This window comes from Leptodactylus fuscus, chromosome 7 (assembly GCF_031893055.1).
Source record: "Leptodactylus fuscus isolate aLepFus1 chromosome 7, aLepFus1.hap2, whole genome shotgun sequence".
Taxonomy (NCBI): Eukaryota; Metazoa; Chordata; class Amphibia; order Anura; family Leptodactylidae; genus Leptodactylus; species Leptodactylus fuscus.
In genome coordinates, this window is record NC_134271.1 from 28,146,571 (window position 1) to 28,170,803 (window position 24,233).

At 41.8% G+C, this 24,233-nt stretch overlaps 1 protein-coding gene across 2 annotated transcripts in view; it reads left to right on the forward strand.

The window, feature by feature from the left end:
• The window catches only part of MACROD1 (mono-ADP ribosylhydrolase 1), a 496,680-nt gene that overhangs the window by 455,842 nt on the left and 16,605 nt on the right, over positions 1-24,233 (forward strand). For both annotated transcript variants that reach the window (XM_075281508.1, XM_075281509.1), the window contains exons 5-8: positions 17,944-18,060; positions 19,343-19,464; positions 22,496-22,526; positions 22,612-22,685. In XM_075281508.1, coding sequence (XP_075137609.1) covers positions 17,944-18,060; positions 19,343-19,464; positions 22,496-22,526; positions 22,612-22,685 — 344 coding nt within the window. The remainder of the gene's footprint in view (positions 1-17,943; positions 18,061-19,342; positions 19,465-22,495; positions 22,527-22,611; positions 22,686-24,233) is intronic.

Genomic DNA, 24,233 nt, shown 5'->3' on the forward strand with positions numbered 1-24,233 from the left:
CGTGTCTTCATCCAAAAGCGCTGACTGCGCATGTCCGTCAGCCGTTTTCCTCTGGCCTCTCCAGTTTGGAGAGGTAAGAGAAGAATAGCCTTTCTTAAGGCTACTCCATGTACTCTAATGATAGAATCCCTTTAACCACGTCCATAAACGGAAAGATTACCCAACTTTTAGAAAGCCCAAAAAAATAAAGTTCTGCAACCTGCCTGAGAATTTACAGATGGTTGGCAACTCTGCAAATCCATGTTGTGTAGGATTAGCCATTCCTTCTCTCTAAGGGCACATCAAGCCATGTTGCTTCTCTGCTTGAGTTATATTCTGTTCAGTGACCATTAAACAAAACAAAATGGAGCTCTAAACTAACTTTGCACACGGATATTTTTTTTTCTCACATGGATCACAAGGGACATTGCCACAACTGCTCATAGATGTGCAGAATGAATATATGTCTGTAAAAAAAACCCTTTAACTTATGGCCATGCTCCATTGAGCATTCTCCTTGCATTGCCGTCAGTGGGCAGAAGAACATCCCTGGTGATCCTCATAAAATTCAGTGACCCCCTTTCAAATTTCCTTTAAGCTGCAGTTTGTTCTGTGTAACAGCCATTGAACAGAAAGCATGACTGGCTGAGAGGTGAGATGGACTCGCACATTGTTAACAAATGACTATTTCGTGATCTATCTTTTATTACAGGAATACGTTCTTCCATATTGGTAGCTAACCAATATGGTTTTGTTTTTTAAATCTTATTTTCTTCTCTTCCTTGCATTATAAATGATTGTTGACTCATATTAGCAATGCAAATCTACCTGTAAATGTTTTATATGTTCCTCAATGTTCATGTGCATATTTTTTATTATAAGCATGGTTTTAATTTCTTGCTATCTGGATGCACAATGTTATGAAGGCATATAAACAGCCGAAGTCATAACTTTAAAACCTGGTGATGTGAAGGTCATGGATTATTTAGTGGCACCTGTCAAGGCCAAGGATATTAGGACACACAGTACATTGTAGGTTGCTGCACAGCCACAGACTGGTTGGAGTGTTAATGGTGACCCCCTGTCCACAGAAAAAAATGCCTTAAATGGGCACAAGGACATAGAACTGGATGGGCAATGGAAGTAGGTGGCCGGGACTAATGAATTTTGTTTCCTTTTATATCAGCCATGTGCTTATCAGGGGAAGAAATTACACCACGTTGCAGTACGGAAAGAAAGGAAAGCTGAGAGAGGCTCTGGGCAATGTTTTGACTTTTGTTTCCAGGCATTTATGTGGATGTCACTTTAACATGTACCATTCACCAAGGGTATGTGTTTGTACCTGGGCCCAAGTCTAAGAGGGGGCCCATAAGGTGTCTCTTCCAATATGGGGAGACCAGTACTATAAATTACATATTATAGTTATAGATTTTACATCAGGACTCAGAGGCTTCATGTTATGCTTCTGCCACTGATTTAAACATTGTTGAATACCAAACATTGTTGAATACCTATGTGTGGTCCAGTGTAGGTCTTGAATAGGTGTCAAGCCCAGGTATAGGTCCCAGGCTCATTACTGGGCCATAAAAGGCTGCAGAGTCTGTACTTCAGGGAGATCCTGAAAGCAAGAGTAGGTGCCTGGGTCTGTCCTGCAATACTGTGAATCTGGTGAGACTGTGCTGTGCTATTTTGTTTGTTCATGCGGTTGGTAGTTAGCCACACGTATAGTTAGTTTTTTTAATGTTTAAAAGAAAAAGACATGGCCGCACATCCCAATCTTATACATTGATCTAGTGCTTCTCAGCAAATTCTACAATACTGAACATGAGGTTCTTAGTATACATATTGATCAAGGTGCATAAGCCCACTAGCCACTACATGGCAACCTCTTTATACTGGGTCCCTACTCTACCGGGTGTGGCACTGCACAGCGATCATCACAACCGCAGCACGGCGCCCACAGGGGGAGTGGCCCAGTGGTCCGGCAACACCACTGCCACCAGACCAAGCCCCCAGGCTCTGGGCTGTACAACACCACAGGAGCAGCAGACACCATGCAGTACCGCACCATGTGAACAGATTTCAAAAATTCTTATTGCCCCAGTCAGAGGACTGAGAGCTGGTAGGTGGGTCCCTTTTTGAAGTCTCCTGCTAATTAAAAACACCTGGGCCAAATGGGGGGAGTGCTGGTACCAAGGAAAAAAAACAAAAATGAGGGAACAGACTTACTAATGTTTAGTTAGTGCTCAGACAAGTGGGGTTTTTTTTTGACGTTTTCTGCCTGAAGTTAAGGCTGTATTTTATTTTGCTTATTCTGTACCCGAACTAAAGGTTTATTTATTTTGCTGTTTTTCCAACTAAACCAGTTTGCACCAGACATTGTGTCCCTATCTCTGACTGGTTGGGTCCACACCATTGCTGCTACCGAGCTACCTTCCCCACACTCGGTACAAAAACGTTTTCTTTACTCTATCACTGACTACCCCACCATCAACACATCATTGGTTTTTCAGTAATTTTGGTGGTGGTAGAAATAATAAGAGATAATACAAATTAGAGAAATAATTTAGGTGGTTTTGTCTTCCCCTGAATATTCTGTTTTCTATTAGAAGTGTGGTCCACGCTTTTAAGGCATGGGGCTAAACCCAAAAATATGCCGTCGGCTGGAATATTTTTAAGACTGGTAAAACTGTGCTGTGAAGCTCGAAGTACATTTTCGCGTTTTGTTCTTTTTCTGGTGATACTTTTAAAGTGGGCATACTCTTGAATTGAAGAAAAGCATTGAATAGATATAAGTGATAAAGAAGATGATGGACTCCTTGATTGACAGATCAATGAATGTAAAAAGAAATACAATGGCGACAATCAGCGCACATTTTCCATCTTGAGTGCCATGCAGTTAATTTGTAGTGTAGTCAATCTGAGAATAATAAGACTTGGAATCTGAGAACAGAAAGCATGATTTCACTGTAATATTTATTTTCTTAGATTATAAAATTTGTGAAATATCACATTTTAGGAAAGCATCTTTTTAACTGTTGAAACAACGTATGTCTCATATATGGTATTTACTCAGAATGACGAGATAATAGTTACGTATGTCACATGATAACCATGTCAACTTAATGCATAAAAAAACCTGATTAGGCTATGTTCACATTACCATTGGTAGCCTAAGAATATTACACAGACTGGGGGAAAAAATAAACTGCATCCAGCCATTAAACTGCATCCAGCTGACAGTAGTGTGAATGTAGCCTTAGTTACAATGTTAAAACATTTCTTATGCTAGGGTCACACTACCGTCCTCTCTACATTGTTTAAGTCCATATAGTTGGACAGACTCCATTGACTATAAGTAGGTCCGACCGGTGTCTGGCATTATAAAACTGAAACCAGCAGAGGAATGGTCTTTTTCCTCAGCCAACGTAACATAGTCTTAGGTCTTATTTTCATATTAATACAGTGACTTGTGGTTTACAGTTAACTGCTGGGGCATAGATAGTCTTGTGGCGGTTGGGAAGTGGTTAGTTGGCCGTGTATACATTGGTCCCTAACACTAGATGATTGACTACAAGGGTAAATTCACATGGAGGAAAATGAAGAGGAATTCCTCTTCGTTTTCCATCCATGGTCATTCCATCGGGGATTTCTGCTGCTGGTTAGGTCAGGGAATCCCCAATCGGCAGAGAGTCTCAAGAATCCGAGGCAAGACAAGCAGGACACTTATTATGTCAGTGCACGGCTGAGATCTCTGCCTACCTTTGAAAGTAATGAGTCAAATCCACCACTAAATCCATGGCAAATTCCACCATGTGACGTACCCTAACACTCCAAATATGTCGGACCTGTTGGGCCCACTACTGAGTGGTAATCTAGCCAAAAGAAGGTTTAACTGTACGATACTTAATGGACTGGCAGTGTATTACAGCAGTCCTGGTGATTCACCATCAGCACTTTTAGGATACTGTGCGTAGGAAAAAGAAGATGGTGCCAGTCTACAGCACCACGGCACGTATTTCTAGTTATTGTTCTTTTTCTTTTTTCTATTTGGCCTATAGTGATCCCAATTCTGGATAACTTACAACTTATTGTATTGTTATATACACAAATAACCCAAATCCACAGTAAGAAAACATTCCTAAAGGGAAGTGTTTTTGCACAACTTTAATTTTAATAGGTTATACAGTATTTAGTTAGTTCCCCCTACACAAAAAGAGCTCATTCGAAAACACATCTGCCAACCAAGACTAAGAATATTTATCTGCTGTGAATAAACTTTCAGAAAAATGGCCAGCGGCTCATTGCTCGTCTCATTCAGAAATATTTCTTAGATTTATTGGGTTTGATCCTAGACTTTCAATCTGTACCTCCCTTCCAGCCACAATGTTCTTTTAAATGAAGAAACCAACTGAGCTACAGTGCGGTTTATTTCACAAGAAAGAGCTTTGGCTCTAATCACAGTGAGGTCACGTTTCTCTGCATGCTCCAGTACAACATCCGGCTACCAGGGCCACTGTTAGAGATCAAGTGCCGTCTACTTCATCCATTGTGCGAGTGACTAAGCTCTTCCATCACTTTATAAATACATTCAGAATGCAATGTACACAAGTACAAATAATACTATTACAATGCTGCCTTAAAAGAGCTTCTAAATATATGTTGCCGAAACAATACAGCACATTCATTTATCGAACCAAATACGCCAGTTTTCTGGCACGAAAGTGATGTTTTTGTTGAACCAAAGAGTACCACTTTGTCCTTTATTCACATGTAGGAATTTGATGCTGAATTTGTGGAGGAATCTGCCTCCCATTCATTGAAATGGAAAGCAGTAGCTGATTTTTTTTCAACTAGGAAGAAAAAAAAAAGCACCCTTGAGGCAGATACCATCTAAGAGTCTGTTCACACAAAGTTTTTTGGCAGTGGATTTTGACACGGAATCCGCCTTATAAGTCAATGGGAGCCACTTGCTTCTTTTTTCAGCTAGCCAGTAGTGTAAAAAAGAAGAGAGATGACCCTTCTTGCCACGGATTCCACGGCTGAATCAGCTACCGCGTCCGCTACGCGAGACTCCCACCCAATCAGGCCCATTCATTTGACCTAATCCGGAGCGGAATGCTGCGACAGGATGGAGGTGCACTGCACCGGTATCCCGTTACAGCTAACCACACAGAATGTCCAAACGTGGAATGCAAATTCGGGCGTGTGAACACACCCTAAGAACTCCCATTGAAATGAATGGGAGCCAGAAAATACACCTTTCTCCTTAGGTGTGGAATTTGACAAGTTTGGAATTTGACCCTACCCAATAAAGTCAAACTAGGCAAAACACAGAAGCACTCTTCTCCAAATTCTGCTTCAAATTTAAGGGTGCATTCACACTACGTAACGCCGGGCGTGTATGAGAGCCGTACACGCCGGCATTACGGCAGACTGCCGAACACTTCCCATTCACTTCAATGGGAGCGCTCGTAACAGCGGCGTTTACGAGCGCTCCCATTGAAGTGAATGGGAAGTGTTCGGCAGTCTGCCGTAATGCCGGCGTGTACGGCTCTCATACACGCCCGGCGTTACGTAGTCTGAATGCACCCTAACGTCAAAATCCAAGTCAGTTTTTCTCAAGCAGAAAAAATCTGCTGCAAATTCCTGAAGCAGAGATTTTCTGTTTAACAAATTCAGCATCAAATTCATAGGTGTGAACACTTCCCCTATCTGTTCCACTTGGGCAGCCAGGATGGGAACACCATGGCTTAATAGATTTACTACAGCTTGAGCCAGAAAATTGGTATCCATTCTAGCTGAAACGTACACCAAGCTGACTGGTATAGATTTCAATTTGGATGCACATGAGCCTTTTAATAACTCTAGCACATCTCATGGCAGCAGAGAATTAGGAGATGCCAGTCTTGATAAATCCCCCCATTATGTGTTCATATTACCAAAAGGCCGTGAGGCCCCATGCACGGGGAGCAATCCAAACGAAGACTCTAGTCAGTACACCCGGCAGATTTCCTGGCCCAAACCCCATCAGATCATCAAGATTCCTTGCATCATAGTGATCTCCTGGGCTCCTATATAGTACGAACAGGGAAGCTACAGACAGGATGGTTTCTGACATGTCTCCTGGCTGGGTTTAGGTCAGGAAATCAACCAGTGTATGAACCAGTTTTTTTGGCCCCATGTACAAGTAAAGTAATAATGCTCTCAATACTGATTCCAGGCTCCTCATGTTGCGATGCTCTTTGGCTAAGTAGTCATATTTCTATGCTGACAGGGCCCCGAACTACAATCACTGGTTGTAGCCGGTCACTGCTGTGGCCAGTGCTTGGCTCAGTAGTCACATTTCCATGTAGATGGAGAACGAGAACACTGGAGAGGAACCTGGGAAATTTTGGAACAAGTTGGGGATCAGCAAAGGGAGTATTATAATTTTTACTACTTTAAAGTTTTCTGGGCATTTTTTTTTTATAAATTGTACATGGACAGCACCTTTAAGGCCAATGGCATATAGGCAGCTGGAAATCAAAATATGGTTGAAATATAATTAATATTTTGCAGAGAAATTTCCAGAGACCTGGACTAATAGTATCATAGTTATTTATCATGGTGCGAGTGCAGTTTGGAAACAGACAATACATGGATCATATAACTACAGGCTAAAACTGCCCATGTACAGCTGGCCTAACAATGATCCCTTCTCCACTCCTAAGGTAAACCTGAAGAAGGTCTAAATCCACTGTTCCCATTGTTTTACAGCTTGTATAAAAGTCAAACGCAAAGTGCTAGCAACACGTGATGTATCCGTCAATGTCTCACACTAATGTAACACATCCAGATCTGCACAAGAACATGGAGATCTTCACGTACCAACCACATCCCTGGAAGCTCAATAGTGTTCTCCCCGTCTAGGACTGTAAAGGACAATGCAGCAGGAAGTCATTGTGTTCTATATGGAGGCTACTCTATTAGAAGATTGTATATTATACCCTTTGCATGATATTGATGTAGCTACATATATTGGCCTATGCATTTATATGGCATACTTAATGACAAAGATGGCTGCTCTCCATCGAATCCACTTCCTGAGAGTATCAAGTGATCCAACAAACTACAGTACTTTGCAGGTGTAGAAAATTGCTACAAATAAGAACTATACGTTAATAGTTTATTATTGTCAATGAACAAAATGCAGTGAATGAGGAAAAGAGAACTCTAAATTTCATCAGTGTTTGGTGTGACCTTTGCCCTTTGCAGGCGGAATCCTGAAAGTGATGGTACAGTCCCCCAGATATAGCCCTGATCTCACCATCATCTAGTCTGTCTGGGATGACATAAAGAGACAGAAGGATTGGAGCAAGTCTACATCCGCAGGAGATCTGTGCTTAGTTCTCCAAGATGGCGGCAGGAACAACCTCCCTGCCAAGTTCCTTCCAGAACTGTCTGCAAATGTACCTAGAAGTGTAATGGAAGACAAAGAGGGGCCACACCCAATATTGAAGGGCTTTAGATTTCTATTTTGTTCATAAAAGGTGAAGACAATGCTTTTGATTCTAAAATTCATTTTTACTTTGCAGCATTTTCCAGGCTAAAACTTTTGCACAGTATTGTATCCGCTTACAATCAGTAGTGCAGATTTTCCTGAGATGAGCATCTGCCTGACAGCTATCTGAAACGTATAGCGAGTTGAAGGTTAATGTAGTGTCGGAGCAATATAAATTCTGTCAGTGTGGGCAGAAACATGGTGAATCTACAGAGCAGTACATTGCTGCCCTGAGAGGAATGGTAGTCATACTGTATCCGAATCTGGAAACATGGCAGATGAAATGATCAGAAATCAGCTCATAGAAAAGAACTTCTTGCATGAGAGAACAACTACGACTAGAAACCAGCCTAAGGTTTTTACTATTAGTAGCCAGATTAAATATGCAATGGCAGACGTGCAGACAGTAAGTGGAGAGAAAGCATCCACTGCCCTGGCTTCACAACCTCCTTAAAGGGATATCGCCATGAATATATCCAGATTTATTTTTATAGAGAATTTAAAGTTAGCGCCCCAGGGGTAGGGAGCTGGATCCGATCATGTGACCTAGGGTGGGAATCAACCCGGGACTACCAGGACTGACATTAAAAACAAACCTCAGCATGTGAGAGTAAAATAAATTTCCCTGGACATCTCCTTTAAAGGGAGTTTGTCACTAGGAAAATTAAACCATCCGGGGTGCATTGTAAGGGATATTATGTTACAATTGCAAATGAGGGTATGGAGGAGTACTGTCACAGTATGTGGGGGCTCTGTATTCAAATTTGGAAACCTTAGTCTCGGACACGCCCCATTGCCACATTTGCATTTTTCTAAAACCTTCTTTTTAAAGGAAATGGTACTCCTATTAGACTATCTAAAGATATGATAGTGCTCAGCATATTGTTCCCTACAACGCACTGAGTTTTCAGGTGACAGACTCCCTTTAAGCGGCAGCGTTAGTAAAGTTGCTACAGAAGTGTTTCCATCCACTCAGCAAACAGTTAACTTTCTGGGATGTCCTGCAAAGGATGTTCAGTGCAACAATACGGGACATTGTGCTAATGTCTGTCAGAGGAGTCATCAGGTGTATGACAACCCAGGAATAATTATTCTGAGTGTGCAAAATGATAAAATAATGCGCACTGTGCATGTGGATGCTATTTCAGGACAGTCTCTGGCTACTGAATTGATGTTAGACACTGGCTCAGCAGTTTCCATGCTGCCTGAATTGGTTTACTTGCAGAAGTTTCCTACTATACCTCTAACTGAACCAAAACTCCATTGGGTGAGCTACTCAAAGGGGTTGTGCAAGATCAGATATTGATGGCTGAACCTTAGGGTAGGTCATGAATAATGGATTGTTCATTCTGTGCATAAACCGCAGGCTATTAACATGAAAAAATAAAAAAGAACCTGGTCAATCTGTAATGCACATACCAGATGGCCTGCAAAAATTCTGTCATTCATCTATAATATTTAGTACAAACTTGGATCAGAAAATATATCTGCGGCAGGACTGCACCTGACCTCTCTGCTGCCTTGGGCAAAAGTTAAAAGTTGCCCCCCCCCCTCCATAATATTCTGAACAGTATGTTCTTATTTGGGAAGGGGGGGATAAGATCTAGACAGCAGAAGTGGTGCTGTGCACAGTCCATAAGTAGATAATAATAGAAATGCGCTGTATGCAGTGCAGTGTCCATATATACAGTATTAAATCAGATACTGGGAGTTATCACCAGTATACAGGACTGGAGAAGTATGTAGTGCCTGCATATACAGGACAAGAGTAGTAATACTGTGTAGTGTCTGTATATCCAGGGCAATAGGAGTACTATACTGTGCATTGGAAGTAACACTGTGCATTGTCTATATGAGTGGTAGGTAACCTTCGTCACTCCAGCTGTTGTAAAACAACTCCCAGCATGCATACCTGCTCTTCTGTTCTTGGCACTCCCATATGTGTACTGATGTATTTTGGGACCCCCTACGGGACAGCCTACGGGACCTGCTATCTCTGAACCCACTATATATGAGAATGCCAAGAGTGTGCAAAGCAGGAATCAAAGCAAAAGGTGGCTACTTTGAAGAACCTAGAATATAAGACATATTTTCAGTTGTTTCACACTTTTTTGTTAAGTATATAATTCCACATGTGTTACTTCATAGTTTTGACGCCTTCAGTGTGAATCTACAATTTTCATAGTCATGAAAATACAGAAAACTCTTTGAATGAGAAGGTGTGTCCAAACTTTTGGTCTGTACTGTGTGTCTTCACTGCACACATACAGTATATTCACTCGGCACATAAACACTTTACACAGATCTTTGTCTTTCCTCTTCCTGTCCGGAGTCGTCTTTTTCCTGTGACTCAAGGACGTTTTGGACATATGATGTCATGTCATAGCTAAAAGACAACCATGGCCAGGAGCTTCAATTGAGTCAAGAGTGTAGTGGTTTAAATCAGGTGTGTTGTGGATCCAGCAGGTAGCACTTCCTCAGCTCCAGGAGCGTTACACCTGTGCGGTCTGGCAGACTTCACCCATCACAGTTAACACACCTGTAGCTTTGGCATTGACATCTACCCATATGAGTGTATGTGGGAACAGATGTATGAAGGGATGTACAGCAGTCCAATGCAGAAGACTCAACTGCTGCCGCCTGAGGCCAGAGACTCACCTTGCCTAATGAATGGTGTGGTCCTGATCTTCAGACTGTTTCCCACGCCTTTACCAGCATATGATCCTGGATCTAGAAATGGATGCATTAACCACAGCGCACCTTTCTGCCATTACAGGCGATCAGTTAAAAGCCACTTGTCCTGAAATGTCCCCTACAAGCCAAGTTATAACAACTGATACACAATAAGCACTGTCAAAACCAAACCAAACTTACATGACTTCTACTCCACTAGGAAGACACTAGGAGAAGCAAACCTCCGGTTCACAATACACATTTTGCACTAAATACATAACGCCTAGTTAAGAACCTATTTTAATATTTTTAGGTGCAATACCTCCAATTGCCAGTTCCCTCTTCATTTTTGTAAAGTGTCCACCAGTTTCTTAGACTACTGTATATACAGTATATTGTGCTGTAGTAGTCTCCGACACTCCATCCAGCTGATACAGAGGGAATGTCTCAGACTACTAATGTGCCTTGTAATAGAGTGGTCCGATAAACTGGTGGCAATTTTATGGAGACGAGAAGACTGGGGCAAGATGAACTGCACTTAAAGGATGGCAATAGATGTTGCTGTATTTAAGATGGGCCATCAATGGTCTATCTTAGCCCTGGTTCACATCTGCATTCAGTATTCAGTTCAGGGACCCCGAACATAATACCGAACACATTAGACAAGCGGTGAACTGTGAAAGCCCATGGACCCCATAGACTATAATGTGGTCTGTGTGTTTTCCGTGTGGTGTTCACATGGAGCATGCAGAGAGGAAAGTATTTCATGAATAACTTTAATCTCTACGTGATTCATTCAAAGACCGGCCGGAAAACACACGGACCCCATCATAGTCTATGAGGTCCATGTGCTTTCATTGCTCGCCACTTGTCAATGCATTCGGTCTTCCATTCGGGGGGTCCCATGCGGACTTCCCAAACGGAATACTGAACGCAGATGTGAACCCGGGCCTTAATAACAGGACAACATTTTCTTTCACAAGGTGAATAACTCCTTTAACTTTGTATTATAAATTTGCTGTGAATTATTTATTGCGATTGTCAAGGCTTTAAAGAGTAATTCTCAAACAATGGATCTCAATGTATTTCCCTAGAATTTACATCCTTTGTGAGAGATAAATGTTATACATATAAAGTCTTTTGTCTGCTTCTATATCCCCAGGCATAAGGAGAAAAACCGAGCGCACACTGGCTATTAACCTATCTGCTCAGCGTACATTGTTTCGTGTTAATATTATGTAATTGTTTTGTTCATATATTTAGAATTTATTTTACGTCCAAGAGGTTATGTTTAATATAAATGGGAATATGTAGTGTTTTACCAGCCAAGAAATATAGATGGCAAAATACCAGGAAGTCATGTGCTGTAAAGGGAAGCTACAGGCAGCGTGATACACCGGACTCCGTACAATAGGAAGAGCAAAGATTTTAATGCGCAAATTACACTTATATGTAATCTTTCCTACAAATATATATATATATATATATATATATATATATATATATATATATATATATATGTACAGATCAGCTCCCCCTGCTCTATAACATGCCATCTGCAGGTTAGACTGCATGTACAACGTAACCGATTCCTTTCCAGGAGGACTGAAGAATAACCAGACTTGAGTGATATTTATCGAACTATATCTTTTGGCCCAAGTCATATATAACACTGACACATTATGGTATCATAACCAAGTGTAACTTAATGCTATATAAAGCACATAGCTAAAGCAGTGAGTAAGTGATAATCCCAATGACTATGCCCTGAGGACGACCAAGAAACTAAACTGTAAATGAAGCAAATAATTGTACATAAGATTGTGTTATTACATACAAACACATATAGAAAATTTCATTTTATACTTAAAGGGGTATTCTTATACCAGATATTTAGAGCAGGATATGCCATACATTTGGGATAGATGTGGATACCACTGGGATTGGCACCTATATGAGAATGGAGATCCATTTGTTTGGCTGTTTGCAAAACCTGTATAGTAAAAGGTTCTGTTAGCTCTCTTAGTTACTGTATTGTAAGCTTGATAAAATGTCTGGTACAAAAGGTGTAAAACCAAATTCCAAGTTCTATATATTAAAGGGATTGTCCAGTAATTACAGTTTTCTGCAGTAAGGCTGGGAAAGGTAAAAAAAAAAAAACCATATTCACCTGTCCTCAGGGCTGCAGTGTCCCCCACCGCTGTCTGGTCCAGCCACACCCCAGGACCTGTTCTGGCAGAAATCCTTGCGCAACGTGACTGCAGCAGCCTAAGGAAATGAACTGGGACATCACTCACATACGTCACCTGTGACGTCCCGTGTCAGGAGCACTAAGGTCAGATTTGTATGTTTTGGGGGTTTTTTGGATTTTTTTCCCATCTTCCCATGCCTCCTTGTGGCAAATTATATTTCCTGGACAACCTCTTTAAGAATGGAGGCTGGGTAAAACACTATAAAACACAGGATTATGCTATGTCAGTCAACCCATTCATTCCAGACGTCGTCTTAGTTCCCATCATCTATTTGTCTGTATACTTTGGGGTGTCAGCTAGCAGACATTGTGTTCACCCCAGCCTTGTAAGTGTGCGTATATTCTTATTTATTGTCTTTTCCTTGTTTGTTTTCTATCCTTTTATTAAATCCCTTATATCCGTGATGTGTGGCATCCTTAGAACCCACAGTAATTCATGGGCTCAGCATGTTATATAGGGTTGGGGTTGCTTCTCAAAATAGGTGCCAAACTGAGAGTTAGGAGCCACATCTATCAGGTATACCCTGTGGATATGCCATAAATGTCTGTGACGGCGATATCACTTCAAACACAGTTTCTACCAATATTGAAAATGTTTGAGATAAGAAACCAGAAACATTTTGGGTGATTTGGAGCCGACAGATGATGCCGGGCTGATGTACAGCAGAATGAGAATGGCTGACAGCTTTTTGCTTCTAATGTGTGTCTACATAGTAATGTTAGTGTCAGTTTCACATACCCGGGCCCAGCTCATAACTACATTGTTGATATAGGCATTTTTAGATATGTCATGTTTCATCTGCAGTTAACTTTAAGATTCAGTGTGACTGTCTTTGATTTGTAATGGAAGTGTCATCTTTAAAGTGAATGTCCATCCTAAATGCCATTCTGTTTTAGTTTTGCATTGTAAAAACCTTGCAAATGCAAATTATCTGTTTGGAACATTTTCTCCTATGACCGCACATCGGGACCTGTCAAGCTTTATGTTAGGAATCGGGGGCTTGGAGAGAACCATAGGCAAAAACAGGTCATGGGATAGGCACCGAACAACTCATCTGCATATGGAATGAAAGTCTCCACACACCTAAATGGTGGTCTCTCCCCAAGGAGTGACAATATCCCCCTAACCCTGTCTAAGCCTCTCACCTCTACCAGGTTAGTCTTCTCTACAGCGGGCTGACGAATAACATTGAAACGGCCGTCCTCGGTTGAGAGACTATACCTGGTAATAATCCCAGCATCATTGCAAAACAAAGGCCTCTTGGAAGGTCGAGCATGATGTTAAAGGGATTCAGCCTTTATTGGGCTATTTCACTGAGATTCTGTCTTCCTATTTACATCAGGGAAGACAGGCTTGCACATTCCAGTGATCGCCCTCTATTGGTTTGCAACACTGAGGCACCTGACTTCCTAATTACATCATGGAAGACAGATTTGCATATTCTTCCCATGGAATGAAAGTCAATGTTCTCAGATTGCACTTTGACAAATAAAAAGGTATGTTCACATAGGCCAGGTTCACATTTGCGCTGGTCTCTGTCATTTGGGACCGCTGAAGGAACGGAGAACTGTACCGCTAAAACAGGGATTACCACAGACACAGTCAGACCCTATTGACTATAATGGGGTCCTCCAGGTGTTTACCATTTCCATACTGAAAGCACTGGAGAAAAAAGCCGCCCTCCAATTTCTGGCAGTCTCTACTGGGGAATCCTCAACATTTTTGTTATCTTTATAATCTAAGCAGGAAATTTGGTGTTCTGAACCAGTAATATGGAGTTACAGTCACTGTAAATATATATTAAAGGAACACACAACCTAGAAACGTACAAAAAAAAATTAGACATTGGAGAAATTCTTCATTTTATACCCAGCTTTCTTTGTTTTTTTTCAATTCTTATTTTATATACCCTGCTTTCTTTTGAGCCTAATTCTTTTCATGTATCGTAGTTAAAATCTATGACATATATAAAGAAATCTTCTGATATGTGTCCCAGGAAATCAGCCATTGCTCTCTGCGCTTCTTCTCACAATCCTGTGTAGGACAACTGGCTGCAGCAGAAACCTCCCCCCCCACACACACTCATAGTAGGATGTAAAGATCACTAAATCCCACCCCTCTGCTAAGCCCTAGCTCTTCCTCTTTACTTCCTATTGATCTGCACAACTTTCTACTGGTGAACTGTAGTATGTCTACAAGACTGGTAGAGGAAAGACTGACAGTGGTGTAACTAGGAATGTCAGGGCCCCTTGGTGAACTTTTAACGACATGGGCCCCCTCCTCTCCTTCCCTCCGAAGACTTCGACCAACCAACCCCCCTCCGCATTCCTGCAAACACTATTATGCCCCTGCACACAGCATTATGCCACGTAGTAGCCCCTATACACAGTATTATGCCCCATAGCCGCCCCTGCACACAGTATTATGCCACATAGTGGCCCTTGTACACATTATTATGCCCCATAGTGGCCACTGCACACAGTATTATGCCCCATTGTGGACCACCCATGTACAATTATTATACTCTGGGGTCTTTTCAGATCCCAGAGTATAATAATCAGCGACCCAGGGGTGTATACAAACATTAAAAAAAAACACTGATACTTACCTCTCCCGGACTCTGACGCACTCCCCACTGATGTCGGCCATTTTCATTGATGGAAGAGATATCACTTGAGCTGGGGCTTGCGTCATGACGCATAAGGACGCAAGCCCCGGCCCATGTGATGTCAGGCACATCACACAAGTAGCCCTGAATCCTTCGGGAGCCAGGAAAGGTAAGTAACACTGTTTTTATTTTAACCTCACCTCCCCTGGGCCTCTGATCAGTATACTCTGGGTCCTGAAAAGACCCCCTAAGTATAATGATAGCTTGTGGGGTTCGCAGGCCTGCAGTCTCACTTCCCGATCCTGGCTCCTGTTCACAGCCGCATCCGCAGAAGGGGACATAGCCGTGAGCAGGAGCCAGAATCAGTAAGTAAATAGGGCCTGATACCTGCTAGAGTTACAACATCAAGTAACAGCCTATTAAAATAAATAAATACACAGCAGTAGTGGTTGCTGCCGGGCCCCCTAATGTCCTGGGCCCTGTGGCAGCTGCTACCATGGTAGTTACGCCCCTGGACAGAGACTGTCGGCAATGTTATACTCCTTAATTTTTCATTAATTTCTAAATTTCCTATAAGAAATACTTGGCAAGGAGTTGACACGATGTTAAAAGATTCACTTTATGACTTTCCATACATTACAAGGTTTAATTTAATTTGTCATGATGTAAAATTTGCTTCATCTGCGCCTTCGGGCTGTGAGTATTCTCCGTATTACTCTGTGTTCACCAGCTACAAGGTAAAGAAATGGTGTCTGATACCTTAGTGACTGACATTTCTATCACATCCCCCAACATCTAAGGCTTCAGATCTAGTCAGGAAACAAAATGTAGGAAATCCTTTACCCAGAATTCTTTTTCGGGTGGGACATGATCCACTTTTTGATACTAACTACAATATATGGCAACCACAAAGAGGTGTGATCTGCTTGTCACCTACAGTTCGGTACAGAAGTGCATCTTCAGGTGCCCTTTGTCTAATGGAATAAAGTCATATACATTGTAATGAAGGCAATCACAACTTCTTCATACTAATGCACGCCATAAATAAGGCTAAAATGAGCATTTCATTGGGGGGGGGGGGGTAATGCTTGATTTATTAATGGAAGGGATACAGATGTGTAGATGGTTCACCATTGTTGTAGTGTTTTGCACCTGTTCCATGTTTAAGTAGTCGTATAGTGTTAAAGGTGTTGGAGTTGAGCTACATTCACACAACAGTGACGTATAGTATGACGTTCGTTTTTGTTTTTTTTAACAGACATCACATAGCAGCATTGATTTCAGTGCAAGTGAATGGGGCTATTATGGGGTTATTTTGATGGTCCATTGTAACAGACCATCAAAATATAAACTATATTCAATTTTTGTCTATTTTCATTGACCCTATATATCACAAAGCTCAGCTTCTCTCCTCTATCATATAATCCTATATATGACAGGGCTCAGCTTCTCTCCTCTATCATATAATCCTATATATGACAGGGCTCAGCTTCTCTCCTCTATCATATAATCCTATATATGACAGGGCTCAGCTTCTCTCCTCTATCATATAACCCTATATATCACAGAGCTCAGCTTCTCTCCTCTATCATATAACCCTATATATCACAGAGCTCAGCTTCTCTCCTCTATCATATAACCCTATATACCACAGAGCTCAGCTTCTCTCCCTCTATCATATAACTTTATATATCACAGAGCTCAGCTTCTCTCCCTCTATCATATAACTTTATATATCACAGAGCTCAGCTTCTCTCCTCTAAGTCAAATAAACAGAGTAAATCCTGACAGGACTCCTAGGAGAACCACTGAGCCCCCCACCCACATCCAGTGACTTGACAGCCAGAGCTGTTAATCAGTGTTTATGGTCGGGGGGACTCAGGACTCTCAATGTCTCTCATAGGAGTCCTGTTGGGATTTAGTCTGCTTTTTACTTAGAAATCCTGTTCCAAATCATAAAACCTTCCACATCACAGATCTCTGCTTTCCTCCTTCTGTTATACCCTGCAGCAGACATGGCTTGACTGGTTTCCTTTAAATAATCTTATATGTTTCTGAGCTTGTTTGCAAAAAAGCAAGATATAAAGAACAGATGTGTTATACTGAAAGGCTTAGGTAAAGCAGGGTTACAGACCATCACGATCTAGGCCTTGTGATGTTTTCCCTATATAGATCTCTGCCTTCGTCATTGAGGATGACGATTTATTTTTTTGTAGCTCTTATTTTCATGACCGTCGTCGCCAGTGCATCTAAATGGAGGATAACAATTTCGTTTGGATTCTGATCCTCTAAATCTGCATATATGGAGGTCGGCCGCTCTGTGTACGTTGTTGATTTGATTTCCAGCTAAATTACAAGTTACCAGATTAGAACCAATTCATGAGATGATATTTAATTGTGTCCCACAGGGGGAGAGAACACAACAGAGAGAGGGAGAGGAGTTATAACATGACAGAGAAAGAGAGGATTCATCACACAGAGAGGGGAGGGGAGGGGGGAGATTAGAACCCTGAGAGATAGACGACTTATAATATCGACAGCAAGGAGCGCATTTATAAAGGTTAGAAGGACAGGAATGATGGGGTGATGTTAAGCTAGCATTTTATATAGTAAATTATCGGCCTGATGGGTATTAATGAAGTGAATCCTGAGAACGCAGGAGGATTATGGTAAAAACACCCAGTCTCTTCTAGTCTCCTTAGAGATCTGTGTACTATACCTACTTGCACAGATGGAGCATGCTGGTAGCTCTCCATGGTGCTGCACTTCTCGCTCTGTTCTCGTATACGCTGGATGCTGATTGCTATTGTTCGCTATCTACCATTCCCTTTATACTCCTATCTCTAGTGTCCATAACCGCTCACAAATTTTGTTTTTCTTTCTTTTAGTGGATGGATGCATTCATCGGGCAGCAGGCCCGCTCCTGAAGCTGGAATGTAGCTCTCTAGGTGGCTGTGAGACTGGACAAGCAAAAATGACCTGTGGCTACTGTCTGCCTGCCAAGTGTGAGTGTAGACTTACTGGAGTATTCCTCTGGGCTAGACGACTCAATGTTTTTCCATAGGTATCTTGTGCGGTCACCTGTACATTTGGATTGCATTGCGTCGTCTGGTTGTCATTTATACTCAGTTATATGTTTTATGCCAAGTATAACTATTGTTATTGACTCACCTGCAAAGACCGCTCAGCAAGAAGCACAGTCTCAAAATGCTAGCTTGTTCTTTTGCAAATACCAGCCCAGAACAGGGATCTAAGCCAAGTACCCCCTACTCAAATAAATGATATTAAATTACTCCCATGGCTATGACCATAGCTGTGCTGCAACTGTTAGCATAGTTTAAAGGGAACCTGTCAGGGCGTCAAGTTTTTATGAACAGGGCGTTTAGTGTCCCAAATCACCCTGTAATCTGCGCCTGTATTAAAAATAATAATAATAAAAAAAAAGCTTTATTCTTACCCAGCAATGAGTCTCCTTGGACTCCTTTGTGGTGCTCCCAGAACCTGTTTTTCAGTGAAGCTGGAAATGTATACCCTGACTTCACTGCATATGTGCCTAAGGTCGGGCGTTTGAGCACTGAAGTCGAGGTGTACTCCTCTGGCTTCACTGAAAAACTGCCCCAGCATTACGAATACAGGCAATAAGCGAGAATAAAGCTTTTATATTTTTAATGCGGCCACAGATTATAAGAGGGCTGCTTCACAAGGCACATACAGGATGTCTGCATCTCAGTGCAGGATGAACCGTGCTATGATGTCATAGTATTGCCCATCTGTGCTGAGGAGCAGACATCTTGTTCTTTAAGCCAGCAGCCCTGTAGTCACTTTCAGCTTACAGAATGGCAGAGCAGGAAGCCAAACGCTCCCTGCTCTACCATGCATTTCAACTGTATTGATGTCCTTCAGACACTGATATAGCTGAACTAATTGCATGTGTTTATGACAGTCCAGGGGTGGTCCCCACAAAGTCTCTGGGCCTGGCACCTGGTTAAGTGTACCAAATCACCCTAATAAATTCCCTTTATGAAGTATGGGTGCCTCTTATAGACATGATGTGTAGTAACACACCTAATGCACCTCAGGTTCTGAAAGTTTCATTGAAGGGGCTACCCAAAATTACATTGAAAAGTGGTCTTCTCAAAGAAGATGCACAGTATCATAATTTATGGAGGAACTAAAATATTACAAGAAATTTGGTCTGGGGTGGTCTTCTCAAAGAAGTAGTCGTAAAGAGAGGTTTCACTGAACTATGCATCACACAGAATTGTTTTGTGGTTTCTCCCCCCTTAGATGTAATTCACACAGTGGGGCCTGTGGCACAGGGTCACCCCAGCCCCAGCCAGAAGGAGGAGCTGATGAACTGCTACAAGAATAGCATGTACCTGGCGTCTGAGAGCCAGCTCCGCACTATGGTGAGCACCCGGTGACAACTGTTGGTTATCACAAGATATACTCTATATTTACTGTACATTTATTCCACTTTTCCTAAGCTTATTTCTCTAAAATGGCAGCAATCTTTCCAGAAACTGCATGCATAACAGCACCCACACATGTAGGGTATGAAAAAAGAGCTATTTAGGACCAAGGGTTCAGTGTTCCAAAGTACCCTGACATGGGAGGCTTCGCTGAGTCTACTCCTATATCATGTGTATGGGGCCGTAGAGAAGAATGGGTCAGTTTGCTGTCCATTAAACAAATAACACACTGTCTTACACCACATCCGCGTGTTCGGCGCCTGAAGGATTTTTCCTTGTGTTTTGATTTAGTACAATTAGCTCCATTGAAAGATAATATCTGGTTGTCATCCCTGCTGTTAGCTAATAGGACCTTGTATTATGGATAGTCCTGATTAATATGATTGATCTTAATATGATTAATTACAGCTGAATCATTCAGCGCATCTATCATTCCATTTACCAAAAAAAGGACATGCAATTCGCCATTCTGCGTTGTTTATTCATTGTTGATACCTTACAATATGGTGTATTGTTACGATTTTACACTGTCTGATACTCACTACACAGGTAGCCAAGTTTATCTCGACATGTAACATGTATAAAGTCAAGTTAAACTTCGCTACGTCTGTACGTGTTACCCGAATCATCACTAATTTACCACTGTATATAACACATTTTAAGGTACTGCTAAAATCACAGTTGGGATCCAGTCCAAATTTATTAAAAATATAAGAAACATAAGTTGATGATATGAACAAGCTCCATTATTCAGATGCTATAGCCTGGGTGTAACTAGAGCTCCATTCTACTCCTACCGCCACCTGGTACCCTCCCTACTGTACATTTCATAGACACATTGAATAGGGGAGGGGTCTTTGGTAATATTTATGACCATATAGAGGAAAAAAGGGAGATATGACCCGAAGAGTGACTAGTGGGTGGCAGGTGATAGGCCTTGGGCCTGTGATAGGAGCTGCACCTGTAATACAGATGCATTTTCCTGGGCCTATGATAGGAGCACCACCTGTAATACTGACAGTAAATTGCCAAGACAGCCCAAATACATGTAAACGGTACAATGTAATGGGCACATATGGTTTAGACACGTCTATGTATGATGTCCTATAGATGACCTAGTTTGTCCTCTATAGAAACAATAACTTGGCATATTTTGGACAGGTCATTTAGTTATTACCAGCTGTACCATGGTAACATAAAATCAGATTTCATCTCCATACAGCGCCAGACAGCTCCTTGTCATATGCGCTATTTGGGTATATTATACTAATTCAGTTTGGCTCTTGCTCTGGAGTACTGCAGTCTTCCAATGAAAGCTCTGGATGTCTATTTATTTCAATGGCTGCCATGCAAAACTTCATTTTCCCTGCACCCACAGTGCTGAAAAATATTGTCAGAGGTTCTCCAACTAACAGATCAGGGGCACATAACCTCATGTATCAAAATCTGACAAACCTAGACTTATTCATGTCCAGAGAGGTAAAAAATAACAATTCTGGAACTCTGTGTAATTCTGTTCCTCTATTATTCCTTCTAGAATTTTGTGCACAACTTGGCAACTGGGTGTTACCATTCTCATTGTTAATGGGGTGCGGTGGGTGTCTGACACTGTGAACACCAATTGGATGATGTTAGAGTGTATGTAAAGATACACCTCCAAATGGAACCGCCCAGCTGAGGGTGGCGTGTTAAGGTATTCATACATTTCTAGTGTTTCTAATAACAGAGGAACAGCACACACAGAGTTATAAGAAAATATGATCCAGAATTGGTATTTACTATAACAGACACGTCAGGAGAGATGACAGATCCTCTATAAGTAAGATATTATTCATCACATGTGTGTATGGATGATGCAGGGGTGTACCTTGAGGGGGCAGTCCAGTGGCGTAACTAGGAATGGCAGGGCCCCGTGGCGAACTTTTGACATGGCCCCCCCCCCCCCCCGACCGACACCGACGACCTCAACTGACCCCCTCCTACGCATTTCTGCGCATTCTATTATGCCCCATAGTGGCCCCTGCACACAGTATTATCCCCCATAGTGGCCCCTGTACACAGTATTATGCCCCATAGTGGCCCCTGCACACAGTATTATCCCCCATAGGGGCCCCTGCACACATTATTATCCACCATAGGGGCCCCTGCACACAGTATTATACCCCATAGTGTCCCCTACACACTGTATTATGCCCCATAGTGGACACCCATAAACAATTATTATACTCTGGGGTCTTTTCAGACCCCAGAGTATAATAATCGGAGACCCAGGGGGGAGAAAAACATAAAAAACTACTGTTACTTACCTGTCTCCGGCTCCTACGCGGTCTTCTCCGCTGCCTTCGCCTCTGCCGTCCTTGTTTAATGACGTCTGACGTCACATGACCCGGGACGCAGGCTGGGTTCATGTGACGTCAGAGACATCAGAAAGGACGTCAGGCAGGATCGTGGAGAGGTAAGTAACATGTTTTTTATGTTCCCTTACCTCTCCCGGTCAGCCAATCATTATACTCGGGGGTCTGAAAAGACCCCCGAGTATAATGATAGCTGCGGTAGCGGCTGTCACCGGTCCCCTAATGTCCCGGGCCCTGTGGCAGCTGCCTCCGCTGCTATGGCGGTAGTTACGCCACTGGGGCAGTCGCACTGGGGCCCAGGAGCCTTAGGAGGGTCATAAGCACTGGCATCAGTATTAAGATTGCAGCTTCCATCTGGCCCATAAGCCAAGGAGACCCACAGATTCCCCTAACCACACTAAGGCGGATTAAACTCCTTAGTACCCGTAACCATCACTATCAAGAATCTGCTGTAGGGATGAGGTAGGGGGCCCCAGACAAAAGATTGCACCGGGGCCTTGTTGATGGCAAAAGTTTCGGAGCACCTATATGTGATGACTATGAACTATACATAGCACTGAATTTATAGTTACTTGTTAAGCTGATTATTGACCATGAATATTAATATTTTATAGGCATTCCCATGCATTTCGACTGGTGTTTTTGGTGAGTATTCTTTCTTTCTGTTTTTTTGTTTGTACTTTTGTATTTTGACAGTAGTTTCGTAGCAGTAAAACCATTGTTTGCACAGGATACCCTGCTGAGGAGGCCGCTGAAGTGGCGCTGGGATCTATTAGGAGCTATCTGGAGGAGAAAAAAGACAAGGTGAGAGCCATGGTGAGAGGAAAATACAAAAAAATAAGGACAGTGGTAAACAGATGAAATAGACAAGAGAACTGCAGTGATAAACACGGTCACAGGGAGACGTGGATATAAGGAAGCACAAATAAAGGATGGCCCAAATAAGTCAGCAGTCCGGAAAATTCAGTATTGGGACAATTGCCAAAGTGGTTTATTTATACAAAGGGATGTTAGGAAAGGAACCAATTATGGTAAAATTCTACATTGTTCACCATGTACTGATTACTGCCCATTATTGGGTGGTTTTTGTATAGTCAGTTCTAAGTGCATGTGCACAACAGATCAAACAAAAAAAAACCTGTGCTGAATTTTGTTGCAAATTTCAGCAACAAACTCCATGTATGTCACAGATTTTGTTGCCAGCTTGTTACAGATTTCACCCTAGGGTGGTAAGGCTAGATTTACATATGAGTTTTATTTTTTAAAAAATTTTTTGTTGAAGCACAGGTGAAAAACAATGTCTGACTTTCATTTGTTCATTTTCATAGAATTTCTTATTTCTTATTACTTTTGTCAGATTCAAGTTATTTCTGCAACCATTGTGGGTTTTTCTCTCATTAAACGAGGGGTACTAACAATTTTGTCTGTGTGTGTGTGTGTGTGTGTATTATATATATATTATATATATATATATATAGTATGTGTGTGTGTGTGTGTATTGTGTAGGGGGGGGGGGGAGTAGCAGCAATGGTGCGGACCTAACCAGTCAGAGACAGGGACACATTATCTTGTGCAAACAAGTTTATTTGGAAAAAAAAAAAAACCCAGCAAACCTTCACATCAGGTACAAAGTAAGCAAAATAAAATACAGCCTTAACTTCAGGCAAGAAAACATGAAACAAAACCCTGGTCGTCCGAGCACTAACTAAACAGTATAAAGCTAACTATACTTGTGGCTTCCTGACAACCACACGTACAAACAAAATAGCACAGTACGGTCTCACCAGACTCTCAGTATTTCAGGACAGACCCAGGCGCCTCCTCCTCTCACTCCCGGGATCTGCCCTGAAGTGCAGTAACGAGCCACAGGACCCACTCCTGGGGCTCAGGCCTACACAAGTCCTTTCCTGGACCACACAAATGTCAGAAACCTGGGAGAGCTATACTGTGATTCTAGCACTCTGCCTGTCATCTTCTCAAAGTGTATTTATGTGAATGTATATATATATATATACATATATAAACCATTTTGTAAAAATAAATCTGCAGCATACACGTTAAATGCTATCATCATGTAAAAGAGAGCAGCCCTGAATAGGATGGCGCTCAGTGGGTATTGCAGAAAAATTTCAATTATCCTGTAAATTGATTATGGGTCATTCCGTGTCAAGTGAACCAATGATTTTTCCCTCTATATTTTTAATTCTTTTGAGATTTTGTCATTTGGTAATAGTGTGTCAGAGAATGCAAAATGTGAAGAAAAAAAAAATTCTAGAAATTTTTTTTGATTTTTAATTGATTTTCAAAGTTCAGAAAAAGTGCAAATTTCGGTGTTTCCTGCCTTTACATTTC